Raw genomic sequence first — 11,908 nt, forward strand, 5'->3', positions numbered from 1 at the left:
GTGCATGTGAGAGATGATAAAAAAAAAAAAAAATTCAGAGCACTAGAAACTCCAGCCTACGACAGCAGCAGCATGCCTTTTAAAAGGAAAAAGAAGGTAGGCACTGCATTCTGACACAGCTCTGCACACCGGTAAAACTTTGCTCTAAACTAAAGATTCAGGCAACCATATTTGAATTGACTTTATTTTACAAAAATCAGTAAATACAAATAAAAATGGAATCTAAAGAAGTTAAAAACAAGGAGAAATTCCATCCACAAGCAAAAAGTGGACTTCAGCGGTCCTGAAAGTCGATTCAGAAGAACTGGAAAACAAAACGGAGACGTGCGTCAGACTCTGCAACTCAAAACGGAAAGACCTGAAATACAAATGGATGGCTTAGAGATTTTTAAAATGGGTAATGTCCTAAAAGTTGTTTTGCGTACCTGTCCATCACTGGACCAGCCTGTAGGTGATGTACCTGCCAGCAGTTTCACTGGGTCGGATGATTTTCACAACCTGTGAAATTCACAAAAACAGCTTCCATTTGGGTTTTTTTTTAATGATGTTTCCATAACACTGCTGATGTTACATTTGTTTGGACAAATGTTTGCATTTGTCCAAACATTTATTCAAATCAGACAACTGTGCTGCTCATAAAAGTTCCAGTAAACAGAGAGTTCATTTTGAAGTGAATCGTGGCTGATGAGAACATTTGAGGTTAGCGCTGTTAGTCTGCAGCTGCACCCGTGAGAAAAACATTTTTACAGAACTGACTGAACCCTTTATGCAGTTGTTTAAATGTCAAAACCGCTTTCGGGTGTATGCATTTCTTATTTTTATGGTTCGATCTTTCTACCTGAGTGGGAATTTGCATGCTTGGTTTTGCCTGTCACCTTGCTGGAGTTTCCCCAGTCAGATGTCACAGATTATTTCTACTCGTATTTAATGCATAGTGCTCGTCTATGTTTACCTGTCCTCTCTTCAATCCAAAGTAGCGAGCCACGGGGTCTCCGGCCTGTATCCTTGGTAACTGGCTTTCCTTTAACTTGCTAAATTAAAAGAGGATAAGGAGAACAAAGGCACAAACAGAAAACAAAGCATAAAACCTCTCGGCACATTGCAACACAAACTGCAGAGGAGGATCGATCAGGATACTATCTGGCTAGAAGTTCAGTCACTTCCTCTTTCGTCATGACGATGTGCTCAGGAACAAGCTGAAAGTCAGAGACAGGATGCAGAATTGAAACCGTCGTCGTTTTTAGTTCACGTTAAAAATAAAAATAACTCATTGTTGTTTACCTCATGCTCTGTGATGTTAATAAGCAGCTCCTGCTGCAGAAACTGCTCCAATATGTACTTGGGTGCCATGTCCACTAGAGACTGCAACAAATATTGATAAACAGATTTAGAAAAACATCCAGGACAGGGTCACTTTTCCAAACCTTCTCACGCGAAGCGTTTGCACGAGTGTGAGAGTTGTTCACCTGCTTGGCCGAGGGCGTCATGCCCATCTGAACCACAATGATGGCTCTGGTGATGTTCTCCTCCTGCATCCGCTGGCAGTACATCTTGATGGTCTTTATCCCCACTTTGGGTTCCTCTGGTGGGGACGACAAAACGATGAAGACGAAGCTCTTTCACCCATCAGATCAAATTTCAAATAAAGCAGTAATATTTGCAATCACTGTGCCTCATTTCTTCCTGTTCAAGTTAGAACTTGAATATCTTTGCGTCTTTCTCTCAGGAAAAGACTAGAACTGTTTACACCTGATCGGACAGTTTGACACTGAATATGAGATAAATCTTGCAAAAAAAATAAAAAATAGTATCGCATATCTCAGTTTCTGGTTCAAGTCTTCTTAAGATTTCTTCTCTCACTTGAAATATGTAAAGGATGTAACTTCAGTTTCATTTAGGTTTTTTTTTTTGTCAACTAGACCATTTTCTACCAAGCTCTGACCTCCTGATTTCTACTTTTTTTTTTAGCTAGAACATATAAAGGAAAAGACATTTTGTAGTTCTTCTAATACAAAAAAATGAAGGAATTTCAAGATGATCATTTATTATTATTATTATTATTATGCTGGCAAAAGCCATTATGAATTCATAACTAGAGGGTTACAAATTAACAGTGTGTGTTTGTGCTGATACTGGGAAGCAAATATAATCTAAAAATATTAAAATGATGTACAAAAAAGTAGATTAAAAGTAAGAAGTAAAATAATATTTAACATAAACCTTCAAAGTAATTTAAGAAAAATTTTGTATTTATTTATTTTTTGCTCAAAATTGCGTCAATAAAACACAAAATTTCTGAATCCTTCAAAGTAAATCAAATACTTTGCACAGTACCGTTTAAAGACTGAACGGTAAATGCAAAACCTTACCAGGAAAGAAAACAAACATCTGATCTGTGGGATCATCATTATGTGCCACCAGCACCGTAAGGTCTGTACGTCTGGGTCGACCTTCGCTGGGCTTGTCTCCGAACTGACTCTTGAACTCCTCCAGAGTCTGATCCAACTCGTCTTGTGTCACCAAATAGCCTCTGTCATGGCAGAGCTGTGGGAGAATCAGAAGCAACGTTAGTTTGTTTATTTATTTAGAGCAGGTTTGTCCTGTCTGACAGTCCCACTATATAGACTTTATCCATCACTGGTTCTTACTTTTAGCGTAAGCTTATATTCAAATAATGATAGTCAGTGGAGTCCAGCAACGTTACAGCGAGAATATTTACCTCAAACTGTATCGTTAGTTAATCTGTTATTCATTTTTCAAGCTTTATTTTTGATAGGTTGCTACTGTATTACACTGAAAATGCTAAATGTCAGCAAGAAAAAAAGAGTACAAAACTCTATGAAACACCAGGATTTCCATCACCACGAAGAGCTCTTCATTGAAACAAGCTACTCGCCGAGCTAACATGCTAAGGAAGATAACTTTCAAATCTAACGCACCTGCATGATGGTTTTGCGGATTTTCCACAACCTGTAAGTTTCCTCCTCGTCATCCATACCGCCTTAAATAACCCAAATGAACAAAATGTGCAAAAAGTATTAAGTTTTTTAAATGGATATGTCAATTTTGATCCTCGTCTTGGACAAGGCGACACACGCTTTCCTTTACCAACGCAGGGTAATGACGTCACGCGCTGTGAGACATGAATCGCCAGTGCCATAGACATGGCCAGTGCGTCTGCCATATTGTGAGTGGCAGCGTCGTGTTAATTCCCCAACGGAAACGGTATCTTGTTTTGTTTTCTCATATACGGATGTTTTTTTCTGGTTAAAAGGCTCACAGAAGTTCACGTTCAAGTAATTTTATATTTATCTTTTGCTTGTAATACAGAAAACTCTTATACAGCTCCACAATGCACTTTGTTCAGTTCAGTTTTAGTTAAAATCAGGGTCATGGTCTTTGCCATAATATGGCATTAATATTAATGATTATTATTGCAATATTGTTGTGAAAAAATATTCAAATGGTGTTACGTAAAATCTTGCTTTTAAAATAGCATGCGCCAGTGGCTTTTATACAATTTTGGATTTACTGCAACAAAAATAACTCATGACTATCACAATATGGCGGCGACGTTAACGCTAACGTTAGCTAAATGAATAAATAATAATAATAATAATAATAATACATTAACAATTTGCTCCGCCCTCTCCAGCTCTTTCACAACATATCGCTCAGCAGGGCGGAGTCAGTCACGGTCAGCTGCTATGGAGTTGGACCCCGTATTTATACAAAACTGCCCAAAATGAGACCCTTATATGTTATTTTTGCAGTAGGGACTCTGGCGAGCATTGGGTCGCTGTTGGCGCTGATACTGTACTTTGTTTTATCTACAACGGTAACGTAAAACTCTGATACGTGATGTGTTTTCGTGTGCGAGATTGTCAAACTTGCTTAACAATGAGCAAGCTAACCTCCACAGCTGTAACATCATATTTCTGTTAGCTTGTTTTTCTTAGTGTCGTCATGCTGCGAGCCTTTGATTAGCATTCAAGGGCTCCCTAGCTGGCTAACACCCCTGTACTGCTCCTCTCTATAAACAGTTTGCACAGACAGTGTACTTTGGTTCGGACAAATATTCAAAGTAACAAGATTATACTTCATGACACTCAAGCCAATATCCCTCTTGCCCTCTGGGTCATGTCACCGCTGATAACCGCATCATTTAAAAACACAGCTGCATGTTCCGTTTGTCATGTTGCATAACTGAATCACAGCTTAAAAAAAAACATTCATACCCTTGTTTGTTTTCACATTGCAACCATACATTTAAATGTGTTTTATCGCAGTTATGTTTGATGGAATAAATTGGAATTGGAATGAAAAAAAAGTTTTTCAAAGTCTCTGAAGAAAATATAACAGTATAACTAACATTTCCAGTTGTATGAATTTTTCTGTATTAGTAAATTACTGTTATGAAAAGGGTGAATATTACACAAACTTGCTTGAACATGATATAAGAAAAATCCTTCTAAATCTTTTGAACATGTTTCCAAATCGAGGTCATTTTGCTTTTTATTGAATAATGTTTTTCTCGGCACTCACGCTGGAGATTTCCCACATCAGCTTGCATAACGCTGCTTGAAAACGCCTTGGAAACACACACTCTTTTGTTGTCTAGGCTTATGATTTGGTTGCTTTTAAGCTCTGGCACTCAGATGAACTTCTTCAACCTGCATGTGTTCCCCAAACGTGTCTGGTTTCCAGTTAGATTTTTTTTAATTAAATCGCGTTACACAAACAGTCTGAGTGTGTTTGCTCTGACCACCTCTCTTTGCCCCGGGGGCCGCATGCAGCTCAATTCCCCCCCCCCCAAGATTATCAAAAAACTTTGAACTATGGACTGCTGGACATGTGCCCTTCTGATCTGGATTTATTTGTTTAGAACCAAGGAGTCACAGCTTATCATTTCTGTAAATCTGCGCCCGCCCCCTGGTAGATTGTGAACCACCTGGTGTGCGCTCTATCTGCGTCAGTCTGAGGCTGTAAGCTTTAGTGACAGATCGCGAGGCGTAGAGAGCTGATTGTTCTCTCTGTCTTCAGAGGAACAAAGTAAGAGGCAATCATGCGCCTGACAGGGTGCACAGTGCTGCTCTCTGTCCTGCTGCAGGCGATGGTAAGACGGAATCAAATTAGGGCTCAAATGCTGAATCTTAATCTAATTTTTATTCATAACTTTGCTATTTTTTCAGTATTTGTATCCCCATTTGCACGTAATTCGAAGTAGAAATGCTGACGTGGCTCTTATATCATTTTAACCCCTTTTTTGCCCCCCCAACAGTCTACCCCCATCGAGGACTGGCAGAGAGCTACGTCCATTTATGAATTTAACGCAACAGACATCGATGGGAATTTGGTGTCCCTTGAGAAGTACAGGTAAGTCTGATTGTGATCATTTCTCTTTTAATGTGACAGCTACAGTATCTTTCTTTAATGTGTTTTTTTTGTGTGTGTGTCTTCAGAGGAAATGTTGTCATCATCACCAACGTTGCCTCTAAATGAGGTAAAACTCCTGTAAACTACTCTCAGCTTGCTAAGATGCACGCCAAGTACGCTGAGAGAGGTTTACGCATCCTTGCCTTCCCATCCAACCAGTTTGGGAACCAGGTACGTTTAAATTAACTTAAATCGTATTTTACTGATGCAAAGCTGGACTACGACCTGAAAAAAATAAAATAATTCATGCTAAAACGAATAGACTTTGATAACAGATTTTACAATTTACACGACCGCAGACGTAGTTACAGATGTAAGTGTTTTCCCACTGGGGACAGTGCTGGCATATACTAGGTAAGGCTTTTATGAATGTGTTTATTTTGGATCTCTGCCTGTTAGTCAGCAGAATTATCCAGAAGCTGCCAGCTTATTGAAGCTCTGTGTAATATAAGAACGTAAATGGAGAAAGATACCTTCAAGTAAGTGTAGGTTCAGCCCATGAAAGAAATATTATAATATTTTTGTGACTCAGGTCTGTTCTGTGGCAGACAGTACCGGTCAGCAACTTTCACACAGTCTTCATTAGCATCATTGTAGTTTATAGTTTGGGAATTAATAACTTCTTTTTTTTATCTGTTCTTTTTTAAGAAATCTGACACAAAATCAGCAGTTTCTGAAAACATGACTTGGAAGCACCAGTTTCAATTTATTTTGGGCTTCATCTAGTCCACCTTGCATCAAAATTATATAAACTTAAACACAAACACTAACCACCTGATGTTTGGTAAAAAAAAAATTCCAGGAAGTTGCAGTACAACAACATGCTTTTTGTAGCAGCCAACAAGCACGATTTTTTTTATTTGAATCTAGATATTTAAATTGATTTCAATTGGTTGGTTTCCTGGCCACAAATTTTAAACAAACATGCGGTGGTGTGTGTGTGTGTGTGTGTGTGTGTGCGTGCGTTGATGTTATTGTGCTTTAGCCATGTTGAAACCAGTTTTGATCTGTTTGTCGTCATTGCCCCATTAGAATACCCACTGTGTCCACGTTTCAACCATCTATCGATTAGAGTTGAAGTTGAAGAAATTAACAATAGTCCAGCAAACAGATCCTCAGCATGATGCCACCACCACCATACTCCACAGCTGACACAGTGCTAAACACTTGCCTGGCTCCTATGGGCCAGGAACTCAAACTTTGTCTTGCCTTACTGTGTATTGATTTTGTTTTTTTAAAACTAACTGGTCTCCGTCATATCCGTTTGCTTTCTGGTTTTTTACCTGCAGGAGCCGGGTAATGAGACTCAGATCAAGCAGTTCGCCCAGGGCTACGATGCTCAGTTCGACATGTTCAGTAAGATCGAAGTGAACGGTGAGAACGCTCACCCGCTGTGGAAGTGGATGAAGGAGCAGCCCAACGGGAAGGGGACCTTTGGAAAGTACGTTGATAAAAAAAATATTTAAGTAAGACACTAGTCTGTAAAAGTTGGAGACCAGTTAATCACAGCTGCAGATTACAATGCATCTTAAAATCAACTTTAGCACCAGGGATTTATTTAAGCTGAAATGAAGGTCAATCAAATGAGAAATTATTTTTCTGACATGCCTTTTGTTTTCAATCCTGCAGTAGCATCAAGTGGAACTTCACTAAGGTAATCCCAACTAACAGTTTAGATTGTTTGACCTTGTTTTCTCTTTTTTTTTTTCTAAATTAATAAGAAACTACTTTACTACTTAACTGTTTGGTGTGTTTTTTTTTTTAAAGCTCATGCTAAGTTACTTTTTGTTTTCTTTTCTTTTTTGTACCTAGTTTCTGATCAACAGGGAGGGACAGGTGGTGAAAAGATACGGACCCCTGGACGATCCAAGTGTACGTACAAAATCCTTCCCTCTGTTGGCGAATTGATCTGAGCTGTGACAGACTTGCTCAGATCAAACGGAACCTCGATCAAACTTCCCTTTACAACAACTTGTGTTAAATGGCAAACATTGAACAAACTAACTTAATTTCTGTCTCATTATTCATAGAAACTGGAAGATTCCCAGATGACATTTTACTCTTTCTTTGTTTCCAGGTGGTGGAGAAGGATCTTCCCAAATACCTTTAATACACCCCAATCATTCCTCGACTACTGATGCCATGCTTACCATATTACATCTCCAATGCTTCCTTTCGTGTCTTTGCCTCTCCAAGAACCGATTCATATGGTTAAGGTCCATCCCAGACCAGTGACGGTCTGTTCTGAAATCCGCATTGCGGACAGGACAGACCTGATGAAAAGGGCGTGCCAACCTTCTGGAAGGATCTCAAAACTGATATGAATCTGGTTCACTGGAGAGAAGGAGACGGGGTGTCCGGTGCACATCAATAATTCTCTTAATCTACATAAAATGATGCCTTTTTTTTTTTTCTTAATAAATTTGCTCAGATCTAAATTGTAGTTTTGGTCTGGTCTGTGAGATTTCTCGTTAGTGTTGCTCTTTTCCACAACTGGCTAGAGATTAAAAGGGGCCCAAAGCATGCCGACTGTGTTTAGTTGACATTATTTATTAAATAACTACCACTGAATGATAGCCATAGATGGCTCTAGGAATAGGCAATATTGGCAGTTGCTCAGGACGCCAACTTCCAAAAACCCTTCCAAGAAATAACAATAAATAGCAGCAAGAAAATGTTGGCCGACTGTCTGCAGTAAAAAATAAAAATTCAAACATATAAGTAAAACAAATGATCACATAACTGAACCGCTTCACTGATAAAGAAATATTTACATTTTTCCAGTTTCTTAAAGTTTTTTTTTGTGTGTATCATAATTATAGTGGTGAATAAATGCCAACTTTTCTAATATTTTCCTTAGCTTGCAGTTTAGCTAAATATGGCAGGCATAGTGCTTCTGAAGTTGGCATTGAGTTTGTAGCTTCTGCAAGAACAGTTTGACCTATTTATCTTTGGAATTGAATTAATGAGATGAATCAGACCAGCTTCATGTCACGTTCCTGCCCAAAACAACTGAACAACAATCTACCAGGTTAGGGCTTGTTGGACAGTATTTCCTCTCTGAATAGGTCAAATGAAAACAATTCTAGGTCAAAAGTAAATTAATAATTTCTTTTAAAAAGCTCATAAATAAATATTTTTGCTCCAGTTCAGGCCCCGTATGTTTTTTTTTTAGTTTACTTAAGACTGGGTTCTGACTTTCTGTGAATAAATGGTTAACGGGATGCCAGTTGAATGTGGAGAGGGAAGAGTTTAAAAATGTTTGACTATATTTTAGAAAACAGTTAATAGATTTTTAGAGCCTTATAGGATACCAGGATATGAAACAGAAATCTTTGTGGGCGTAACTTCTATATCTAGAAACTATACATTTCCCATTTTGAATCTAGTGATTTGCAACATATAGGCTGCAATGTAAGCTGTAACTTTTTAATAATCTATTTAATTCCACAATTAAAAAAATGAGAATATCATTTGTGAAAGATTGTGCCATCCCAATTCACTGTACTGTTACAGTACAATATTGATAATGTGAGGAGCTGCAGCTCTCTTGAGATTTTCCAAATATTAACTTGAAAAATCTGCTAAAAACTGTGCAGGTAAGAATTGCACGAGTCTGTGTGTGTATGTTTGAACTGTACATTGTTTCTTTAAAAAATGTTATTAGTAGTAATACGAATTTATTATCAATTTGCATACATAAAATTTAAGGATGGGTTTTGATGAAGTAGTTGGGTAAGGGGGAGGGGAAAAAAACCTGCATATGTTTACTTGAGTTATTAGAATCACTTTACTTTAATCCATAGTGCAGTTTTCTGGCGGTCTTTTTTATAAAAGTATTCAAGAATGAATAAAGTTAAAGATGCCACTGCTAACTCCAGGATTCACAAGGGATACACACTGAAAATGTCCAGTAATGCAAGTTTTCAGTGAGTTCCTGGCTGCAGTTCCCCCACATGCCTGCAGATGGAGCCAGAGCTTCCTTTATCAGCACCAACCAGGCGGCAGCAGCGGGAGCTGCTCAGTAGGCAGCAGCAAGTGCAGCCAAGACGAGCGGACTCTGCGCTGCTTCGTGAGGGAACACCGCACTGATGAGGGGACCGTCGCTGAGAACCGTCTCACATTACTCCTGGTGATTACCGTGACACATCCATCAACGCGTCCCTCCGCCTTCCGCCGGGATTTCACCGCCGCTGAGAGGGTCTGTCTTTCGGAGGACGTGCTTGTTTTCTTTTTCCTCCGGGAAGCTGAATGGAAGCAGCAGCCGAGGGAGCGGTCGGGCTGTCGGAGGCCGGGGAAGGGAGCCCTCTGTCCGGAGCCACAGCATCCGATGATGGGGAGACGGTTGTGGGAGTCAGCTACGGGATGGACGCCGCAGACATGGGTATTTTATCACGTATTCATTAACCTCCATTCCTCTTTAATGTTCGTTTATTTTCCTCCTTCTTATTGTTATTTGTTAGATTTTCTCTTTCTGCTGCTGTGAGCAGAAAGTCCCGACTCATCTCTGCTAGCCTCAGGAACTGGAAAGCTAAGCTAGTAGCTTGGTAATGGGTGAGCAGAGCAGGTGAAGTTATGAACATGCAGTTCTTGGCACTGGGGAGCGTGTTGTCTGCGTATCCTGAGCGGCTAGAAACACAACGAATCACGGACAAGATTAGACAAGCAAATGGGCGTTATTATATATGTATGAGCTGATAAATGTACTAGTAAGCTGGGGGAAATAAAAACTAGACAGAGGCGTTGCTAGGATATTAGACCACCTCTCTAACAGGGACAGCATGTTTCGTTCGGGTGCTTCTTGTTAATTAGAAAAATAATAAATAAAAATATACATATATATAAATGAAGACTTTTCTATTTGATTTTGAGAAACATGAACTGTAAAAACCACTTCATTAAAAACAAACCCAATTTGTGTCATTTTTCCAGATTCACTACAGGGTGAAATATGCCCTGCTTTGATTTAACACAACAGCTTTGGGTTTGAATTTGAGCCATGGGGTTAGGCTTTCAACCCAAAAGACTGATGAAGTCAAATTAATTGATTTTATCCACCTTACCATGTACATCCTTAATTCTTGCAGGATTGCTGGTGGATGCACACTTATATGTTCAATGTTGTTGAGAGCGTCTCAGGTGCAAGTTGGAAAGCATTCCAACCTTCCCAGTTGGAGGTGTTGCTGTTTTTCTGACGTCTGAGTATGAAGTCAAAAGTGACAAATTATGTTTTTGCACGGTGGAAGGAGGACAGAGTATCCAGAAAGAACGAATGTATACACAAGGAGATCATGCAGACCTCACACCGAAGGTCCTGGATCGTCTTTCAGGGAGACAACAGTGTGGACAATTGCGCCACCCTCCCTGAAAATGGATGATTTACATGTTTTTTACACCCAAACAAAAAAAGAAAGTGAACTGTGGTGTAATGTCAGCAATATAAACCCAAGATTTTGGCGAAAGAACTCCCTCTTCCCCCTTTCCCCAGCGGTTTGTACATTGTAATATATGGTGGGTTTATTGGGGGTTAGGGTTAGGGTTTTATGGTTACTTCAGCCAGGAAAAACCGAAGCTAATGTACACTTTACAGGTATACTGTAAAAAAAAAAATATATATATATATTTTAGAAGGGGTTTGCTCACGACAGCCAGCTGGAAACACAAGAAAAACCGACAAACGGCTGCTCAAGGTAGAAAAAGCAGCTCCTTGAAGAAGAAAAACCAACGTAATCCTTAATTAAATGTAAGCTGTGACTTTACTATCCACCACAATTCTTGCATATCGTTCCTCTACTTCTGTAATCCTCCTCTTTGACGCTCGCAATATTAAAATGTTTGTTTCATTTTGAGGTTTACGCTTACAAAAAATACTCAGCTTCTACACATTTATCAGCTTGCTGTATAACCTTCATATCTACTGATAAAGAAAAAAAATTTTTTTGTCACTATTGATCCTGTTGTTGGGCTGCTCATTCCAAGCTGCATAGTCAAAGTGTATTCTTAGGCACTGCTCAGAGATAACTAAACGGCAACCGCAGTGAAAATAAAATCAGCTCCCCCCTGCAGGGGACCTCCACAGCACCCTAATAATGAGTGCTTGGTGATGAGATTTGGGGGAGAAATGCTTCTGCTGTAGGTTTCTGACTTCATTTACGTACTATGCATGTTTGTCAGGTATCAGGTGAAATCATGAGAAGTCAGGTCTGCTTGTGCTCAATTCAATGAACAGAAGCAAACGTTGCATTTGTTTTGCTATGAGAGAAGACCAGATTTTAACAGAAGCTGTTGTTGGCGATGCTGCCTTGCTAGCAAACGGAGACCTGAAGTTTTATATTTAATAGCTGTGTTATTAAATATAAAATATTTATATTTAATAAATATAAATATTTTTTAATATTTATACTAATAAATATTAATAAATATATTAATATTTTAATATTAATATATTAAAATATATATTTTAATATATTAA

At 38.9% G+C, this 11,908-nt stretch overlaps 3 protein-coding genes across 8 annotated transcripts in view; 2 read left to right on the plus strand and 1 right to left on the minus strand.

Annotated features, from left to right (window-relative positions):
• The first annotated feature begins 57 nt into the window (after positions 1-57).
• On the plus strand, positions 58-7,583 carry gpx4a (glutathione peroxidase 4a). 3 transcript variants are annotated; one of them, XM_015036087.1, is made up of 7 exons: positions 58-96; positions 5,282-5,376; positions 5,463-5,607; positions 6,726-6,877; positions 7,066-7,090; positions 7,249-7,308; positions 7,514-7,583. In XM_015036087.1, the coding sequence occupies exons 1-7, from the start codon at positions 73-75 to the stop codon at positions 7,544-7,546; spliced, it is 534 nt and encodes a 177-aa protein (XP_014891573.1). In that variant the 5' UTR covers positions 58-72; the 3' UTR covers positions 7,547-7,583. The 3 variants fall into 3 exon arrangements, with proteins under 3 accessions (XP_014891573.1, XP_014891570.1, XP_014891571.1); XM_015036084.1 differs by lacking the exon at positions 58-96 and adding an exon at positions 3,692-3,838; XM_015036085.1 differs by lacking the exon at positions 58-96 and adding an exon at positions 4,927-5,116.
• polr2eb (RNA polymerase II, I and III subunit E, b) lies at positions 166-3,132 on the minus strand. The gene is made up of 8 exons (XM_015036083.1): positions 2,940-3,132; positions 2,370-2,544; positions 1,467-1,582; positions 1,282-1,362; positions 1,138-1,196; positions 953-1,031; positions 426-498; positions 166-304 (listed from the first exon to the last, which is right to left on the minus strand). The coding sequence occupies exons 1-7, from the start codon at positions 2,994-2,996 to the stop codon at positions 433-435; spliced, it is 633 nt and encodes a 210-aa protein (XP_014891569.1). The 5' UTR covers positions 2,997-3,132; the 3' UTR covers positions 166-304; positions 426-432.
• A 1,864-nt stretch (positions 7,584-9,447) lies between the features above and the next one.
• The window catches only part of pip5k1ca (phosphatidylinositol-4-phosphate 5-kinase, type I, gamma a), a 60,137-nt gene continuing 57,676 nt past the window's right edge, over positions 9,448-11,908 (plus strand). For 2 of the 4 annotated variants that reach the window (XM_015036090.1, XM_015036089.1), the window contains exon 1: positions 9,688-9,820. In XM_015036090.1, coding sequence (XP_014891576.1) covers positions 9,688-9,820 — 133 coding nt within the window. Of the gene's footprint in view, positions 9,821-11,908 lie in introns of all 4 variants that reach the window. The other 2 variants (XM_015036091.1, XM_015036088.1) reach the window with 2 other exon arrangements.

The sequence above is a fragment of the Poecilia latipinna genome, unplaced genomic scaffold (assembly GCF_001443285.1).
Source record: "Poecilia latipinna isolate Pla-1442-1.1 unplaced genomic scaffold, P_latipinna-1.0 Scaffold357, whole genome shotgun sequence".
NCBI classification, from domain to species: domain Eukaryota; kingdom Metazoa; phylum Chordata; class Actinopteri; order Cyprinodontiformes; family Poeciliidae; genus Poecilia; species Poecilia latipinna.

Excerpts from the sequence above, each read along its gene's own strand:
- polr2eb (XM_015036083.1), bottom strand. The coding sequence starts at position 2,996 with ATGGATGACGAGGAGGAAACTTACAGGTTGTGGAAAATCCGCAAAACC. Across the intron at positions 1,197-1,281 it reads TTAACATCACAGAGCATGAG|CTTGTTCCTGAGCACATCGT; the intron begins GTAAACAACAAT and ends TCTGACTTTCAG. Across the intron at positions 499-952 it reads TTGGATTGAAGAGAGGACAG|GTTGTGAAAATCATCCGACC; the intron begins GTAAACATAGAC and ends TGAATTTCACAG.